A 7019-nucleotide genomic window follows, 5' to 3' on the forward strand; every position below is an offset into this window, starting at 1 on the left:
TGAAACAAGCTGAAAGATCGCTTAAACGAGCTATTAGGTATTGAAACAAGCTGAAAGATCGCTTAAACGAGCTATTAAGTGCTAAAACGAACCGAAAAATCGCTTAAACAAGCTTTTGCTGTTAAAACGAGCTGTAACGTGTTGAAAACGCGCTGATTCGTTGGTCAAAAAAAAAACTGGCCCGAAACCCGTTTTGACCCGTTCCGACCTTGACTTGTTCTAACCCGAATCTGTTGATCCTAACCCGTTCCGACTCGTTTTGAAAAATTTTTAATTTTTTTTACAATTTTTGTAATTTATTACACTTTTTCAAACTTTTTTTTTTCAAATATTCGGAATTTTAAAATTATATTTCGTATTTTTACTAATTTTCGTAACCTTTAAAACTTATTATGCAAAGTAAAAACATTGAAAAATTGAAAAAAAAAAATCTAAATTACCTGCTATCCAGGTAAAATATCTAGGATTGGAACAAAAAAAAAATTCAATAACCTGATTGGAACAAAAGTTTATTGAAACAACTTTCAAAGTTAATTACTGTTGTATGAAGTAATCCCTAAAGTAATAGCCCAACGGAGAAGGCCCAGTAGGGTTTATGACAATTACAAACCTAACCCCTTCCTTGTTATCCTCTTTCCATTCCAAGGTTTATCGTTTCATTTGGAAATCAATTCAATTATGATGCCAGGTAAGGGTGGTGCTGCTGCTGGTGCTCCGCCAGTCACCGGATTAAAGCCAAGAACCATGAAAGCAGAAACCCAAAAGGTAAGGGCAAAGCTACCGAGCCCAAAGGAGATGGTGGCACACTACGAGTCCAAAGGTATGCAGCCCCCAGAAGCTTCTCTTAAAGTCATCGACGACCTCCAGAACCTTCTCCTCAGGGTCGTCTCCGCCAAGAAAACCAACGACATCAACTCCCACTTGCTCAGGATTGAATCCAAGCTCGACTCTAAGCCTGGCTACCCGCAAACACTAGCCATTGGTGTTGTCTCTGGAGCCGTGTTTCATGTCTGGCCACGTGTCGCTGCTTCTGTTGCCAGTGTTTGGAACTCTGTTCGCTCGGTTACTAATTCTAAATGATGTGTTTTTCGTTGTACATTGTTTTCGTTGTTAATTTTGTTATAAATGACCTGTTCAAGTTACTGATGGGCCTAATTTTATAGAACTTTAGACGAATGTAAATGAATAAGCGTAAACGGATTTAACTAAGTAAATGTTCACCGACATCATATATGAATGAACGAGACATGTTTGTGATTGTTTGTTTAACTTAAAAGAACGAAAAAGTTTGGTTCACTGAATGGTTGGTTTGTTGATTATATAAGGGTATATATTTCGGTAGGGTGCGGATTGGGTCGGTTTCATTAGCAACACCGCCGTAATTAAGTTGGTTAGGGTGTTTGATTTGGGATTTCGGGTTGGGGAAGCCAAGAGTATGAACGTTGAACGGTCAAATGACCATCAGAGCATAAAAAAACAAATAGTTTTAAGTAAAATTCTATAAATTAATGCCCTCTTCTACAATTTTTATATTTTACAAGATCCATATGTATACCACAAAACGGAATCAAGCAAAAACACTTGACAATGAAGAGGCGGTTCGAGCAAAGAAATTTCAAGTGTTTTGGTTCTAACCGTTCTCAACTGAATTTCAATTAACGAAATTTATGTTTTTTTATTGTTTTTATTTGAGTTAATGAATTTTATGTTTGGTAATTTTTTTTATCTAGTATTTTTATGATTTTAAATATATAAAAATGAAAATAAAAAAGTTCCTCTAGTTTTTGTACACCCCTCATACATCTTAAATCATACGGTCTCGACTCTCTACTTTTAACATGACACTCATTGGTTGATCACTCTCCATAATTCTCCATCCACCCCTAAACTCATATAAACCAACTTTCCGCCCAGTGACACTGAATGTTTGGTTTGATTGCAGGTCTAGTGATGGTAACCGGTAAGTAACAAATTCCAAAAAGAAAGTATACACATCTACTAGCTTCATAACTTACAAAGTTGATGATTATATACATCTGTTTGTTTCCTAACTTAAAAAGTTTACAGCTTTGTATTAACCAAAGAGAAGTCCAGTAACTATATGAAACCTCACAACAGATTATGTTGAACATTAAGAGAACAAAAACACATATTCTAAAGTGGACAACAACTACAGCGCTGCTTGGGAGGAGGAGAAAGAGACTAGGTGTTGCATCAGCAGTAGTGAGCTGCCGCATTTGCAAAACGCAGCATCCATCCATTGACAGTAGTAATGTCATGTAGTCGGCTGTGAATTCTTCATCGTTCTTTCCCAGCATGTCTTTTAAGCTACACTCACAATTCCTACCCTTGATCACCCAAAACCGCGGCTTTATCTTCTTCTCCAGGGAGTAACTAAAATATCTCGGATACTCCACAACCTCTTCCAGTGGCTTCTGCATTGTGTTTACTAGAAACTCGTATTTCGGCCTCAAAACCTCTTCGATACTGTACCCGAGCAATGGAGAGAACCTCCCCACCATGAATGCAATTTCCCTCTTCGATAACCCAATCCGTAACAAGTACCTCATTCTGCAACAACTTATCATCATCACCGTCCTAATATTATTATTTATATAAGAAACGCAGCAAGGCTTACCGTGGAAGTAGAGAATTATTCACGTCACAGACAAAAAACTCCGGGTATTTTTTTATCACACGAGGAAGATGCTTCTTCGAAACTCCAAGGTCATAAAGGAACTCAACCTTCTTCTTCAGTGTCTTATCAATGTTGGCCATGAAAATTTCAGGGCATCGCCCAAGCACCCTTCCAACAATTTCTTCTTCAACTCCTAAATCTTTTAAATATGAAGCCACCTGTTCAATTAATGAGCATGCGTTATCTGTAATAGCAAAGAAACTGGACTAAAAGCTGTTCTACACAATTGTTAAAAGGAGAACGAATAACCAACCTGGAAAATTTCTTGTGGTTTCTGCATAAGTAGTTGTGGACTAGTGGTGATAACTCTGTTTAGCTGGTTTTCTGTAACACCTATTTCACGAAATTCATCAATCATCAGCTTCAGTTTTGCAACTGAACAGCCTAAAATAAGTGGCCAGCTCTTGACTGCATGACAAATGCTGACTTCTGCCACCTATCATGAAATGTTATCACAATTTACTGGCTAGGAAACATGATTATTGATTAATAAATGTATGCTCAAGGATTATCAAATAATGGAACCACTATTACTACCCCTGGTGTTAAAGGGAGAAAAACGAAATTTCCAGGAAACTAAATTTAAGGAGTGCAAGAAGAGGAACTTAAAAATTCAAACACATGCACGTGCAAAGATAACTGAATAAAGTAAAAGACAAAGCAGTATTAAAGATTCACATTAACTGTATAAACAAAATGTATAATAAATGGTTATATTAATTATAGAGTTTAAAAATTTTGGTTTGAAAACTGAGGTGTGACACTTGAACACGCGATGTTCATATACCAATGTTGGTTATAGGTTTACTAATAGGAAAACTCTTTCAGTATGCAGCAAGTGCAAAAATAAATGCCCAAGTAAATATATGAATATGTATTAACAGTATATAAGAACAAAACAAACAGACATAGTAGAATCCCACTCATAGCAATGCTATTGGTAGGGATCGGGGAGGGTAGGACAGGGGCAAATCTTTCCTCTATCCCAAAAGAAAGAGAGGCTCCAAAAAGCTCTTCTTGATATCTATAGTATATAATATTATCGTGTGCCACATGGAATCAAAACAACTATACAAAACGTACCAAAATAATGGTAGTAAACTACTAAAGTACTAATAACAGAGGCAAGAAGAGTATATAAGAAGTAAGACGTATGTATATGTAACAGATAATATGCATACGAGCACATGTACGTGTATTCATACATGAATCATTAAACACTGAAAAACACTAAATGTTATAAGTTTCGGTAAAAGAAAGGACTGTGAAGAATGTCTACCAGGAGCAAACCCCAGCTGCTAAAGGGTATGACTGATCAAAGATCCATATTAGTAATTTATATAGCAGGGTAGAAGTTTGAGATCCACATAAAACAAAAGGATATAACTTTATTTAACAAATCTAATACACTGCGTGATAATCATAGTACTTTTAGCTGAGCATGCAATGGAGTATGAGATTACATACCTTATCTGCATATAAAAAAGCAAAGATTTCCTCATAATTTTTTCCAATGCTTGTAGAAAGAATCCAGGGGTATTTCAGCAACATCTTACCGAATTCTGTATCCTCTCCATACACCTAAATACTGGTACTGATAAGTGACTTCATCGGCAACAAAATATTATAAAAAGTTACATTGTAACAAATTTTATTCAGTTTTATGATCATATACTGTGTTCTTGGGCTACACAAAAGGAAACTACATTTACAAGGATAGGATAGATGAAGAATCACATTTAGAAAAGTTCTGCTAAGTCGTGTGATTATGCGCGTATTTGGAATACAGACGAGCTTAGAAGAGACTAAGTGTTGCATGGAAATATAATATATGACAATAAAGAAGCAAATTGTATGTAGGCTACAAATATAATAATACCTTTGCGAAAACTTGGATTTTTGGTTTAATATCTTTCTCAATGTCGTAGAAAAGTACTGGAGGGTACAACAAAAGAACATTTCTTATACAACCCTTAGGGACCCCAATTAATTCAAGGAAATCTACCACCGGCTTCATATTGGACTCTACAGACAGCAAAAGCAGCCTAGGAAATGATTCTATTAGGTAGCGGAAAGACCCGTCTCCAGAACCCAACAAAGCTAGACCTCCTCGTCTCGCTTGAATCTACATAAACGATACAATTAACAAAGCAATGAGGTGAAAAACCAAACCAGCAAGAATGCAAGATTTACCTTCTCAAGAAATGATAAGGTGTGCTGCAAATCATCATCAACCGATACTGATAAATGCTTCATCATTCGGCGACCAATCTTTTCAATTGGCACTTTCGCATCCACATCCGAAAACAATATTCCTTTCACATACTTGATCTACCAGCAAATGCCAAACAGTAACTAACTTTGCCATGTATAAGTATAAGCTCAAGGCAAACTTTAAAGAAAAATAACTATAAAGTGTCCGTTAACAAACATCTTATGGTTAGTTTAAGTTTTTAACCATTTAAGCCAATACTTGGTTATCCATATCTACAAGTTGATTGATAACAGTGTTGAAAAAAATCAATATCAATCGGCAACCAGTCTCTAATCGTTGTCCACCGATTAATTTTTTGGTAATCAGCGATATTAATTGCTAATCAGTCTAATCAGCCCTAAGTCCAGCGATTTCGGTCCTGAGTGGGTTGAAGGGCGGTTAAAATCCGTCTACTTCAAAATATCACATATAAAAATGTGTATATATAATTTTGAAAATTTGCACATAAAAATTCCAATCTGATTAATCTCGATTAATCGCTAGTCAGTATCCCACTCCCAACCAACGCCTAGCAAGTTCTACAACACCGATAGACAAAATTAAAACTTTTTTTATAAAATAACAACATTAAAGTGACTGTTAAGTAAATCTTCAAGAAACAGAAAAATAAACCAAACTTTAATATTAAAAAGAATACCTTGCGGATGAGGTTAGTCGGCAAATGAGCCGAAAGATAGCGAGCAATATGCATAGCAGAAGGCAAAGGCAGACCCACCATACTCTCCAACACAGGAACCAAACCCTTGTCCCCCTTCTGTTTCCCCATCTCGAAAACCTTCTTCTTGTAACTCCCGGTAGACCGAAACATCTCATCGAGCTCCCGAACACCATCCATCAACATTTCCACATACTTTGGCGAATTCACAGCAATTTCCATTGATTCCTCCATCGAAACACCATTTTCCACTAGAATATCGGATACGGCTTCTATTGCTGCTGCTTGATTTTGGGTTTCGTCTGAATAATCGTTGTTAGCGGTAGAAGAACAATACAGTTTCAATTGTTTCTTGATTTTGCGATAATGAACAACGCCTTTGGGGTAAACGGAAGGTAATTGAACCGGGAAGCATAGACGGAGAGTATGTGAGTGATTGTTATTAGACCAATAATAATTTGTTGGAGGCTGAAGGAGTGATGAAACCCGCATATCTGCTACTGCGAATGACATCGGCTTAAAAGTTAAAACCCCAACCTCACCTAAAACCCTCTATGAGTACGGGGATAAACTCATAAACATGAGTACACGTAGTCAAGCTATCTGCGTTTTGCGTCACGTAACGTCAAATCAATACTTCAAAGTTTTATAAGACACACGTGACGTCCAGCCAATGCTTCAAAGTTTTATTAAACACGAGTGTAGTCGATACTCTTCTTGTAACTCTACAACAATCGTTACTCAATCATTTTATTTTCTTTTTTACATTTATAATCTTTTAATAAAATTTAAACAGATGATATCTAACTATACTATTAAAGCAATAAGCTTTAAGTCCATATATCCCATTTCTATTGGTTGATTCTCATACTTTTCATACATATAAATGTTTTCTCTGATTTTCAAGTGAATAAAATAAATCAATAATATATTAAAATAAGATTAATCAATGCTATTTAATTATTATCTTTCCTCTTTCCTTTAATCTTTATTTTTTCATTTTGAATACTTAAATAATAATGTAATATTTTAATATTCCATTTAGGTATAAGTGTAAATTTAGATTAATTAAAGAACAACAAAAAATATTCTAATTAATGTAATATTTTAAAATCGTAGCTATAGTTTGAATACGAAATATTCATTTTTTTTTTAAAATTGTATTATTTTTGGTTGATTTCATTCACCACCTTTGTTATTTTTTGGTTGATTTCATTCACCACCTGTGTTAATTTTATAGATAATATATAGTAAATAATTTAATCAATTATTTGTTATTTCATCAATAGAAGAGATTACGGATTTAATATAGAGATTACGGATAATATATATATATATAGAGAGAGAGATACCGATTTAAAATATTATAATTCTGTTAAAATATGATATTA

The 7019-nt window shown here is 35.0% G+C and overlaps 2 protein-coding genes across 2 annotated transcripts; one reads left to right on the plus strand and one right to left on the minus strand.

Annotated features, from left to right (window-relative positions):
* The first annotated feature begins 611 nt into the window (after positions 1-611).
* LOC143553948 (uncharacterized) lies at positions 612-1115 on the plus strand. Its single transcript, XM_077043832.1, has one exon. It carries the CDS (start codon positions 679-681, stop codon positions 1078-1080), a length of 402 nt encoding a protein of 133 aa, XP_076899947.1. The 5' UTR covers positions 612-678; the 3' UTR covers positions 1081-1115.
* Positions 1116-1889: 774 nt separating this feature from the next.
* On the minus strand, positions 1890-6209 carry LOC143553963 (uncharacterized). Its single transcript, XM_077043843.1, has 7 exons — positions 5611-6209; positions 4892-5029; positions 4578-4823; positions 4166-4279; positions 2952-3134; positions 2639-2856; positions 1890-2571 (listed from the first exon to the last, which is right to left on the minus strand). The coding sequence occupies exons 1-7, from the start codon at positions 6139-6141 to the stop codon at positions 1890-1892; spliced, it is 2112 nt and encodes a 703-aa protein (XP_076899958.1). The 5' UTR covers positions 6142-6209.
* Positions 6210-7019: the final 810 nt, after the last annotated feature.

Source organism: Bidens hawaiensis, unplaced genomic scaffold (genome assembly GCF_021521415.1).
Source record: "Bidens hawaiensis isolate Kalapana, Puna unplaced genomic scaffold, B.hawaiensis_p1.1 tig00017459_1, whole genome shotgun sequence".
Taxonomy (NCBI): Eukaryota; Viridiplantae; Streptophyta; class Magnoliopsida; order Asterales; family Asteraceae; genus Bidens; species Bidens hawaiensis.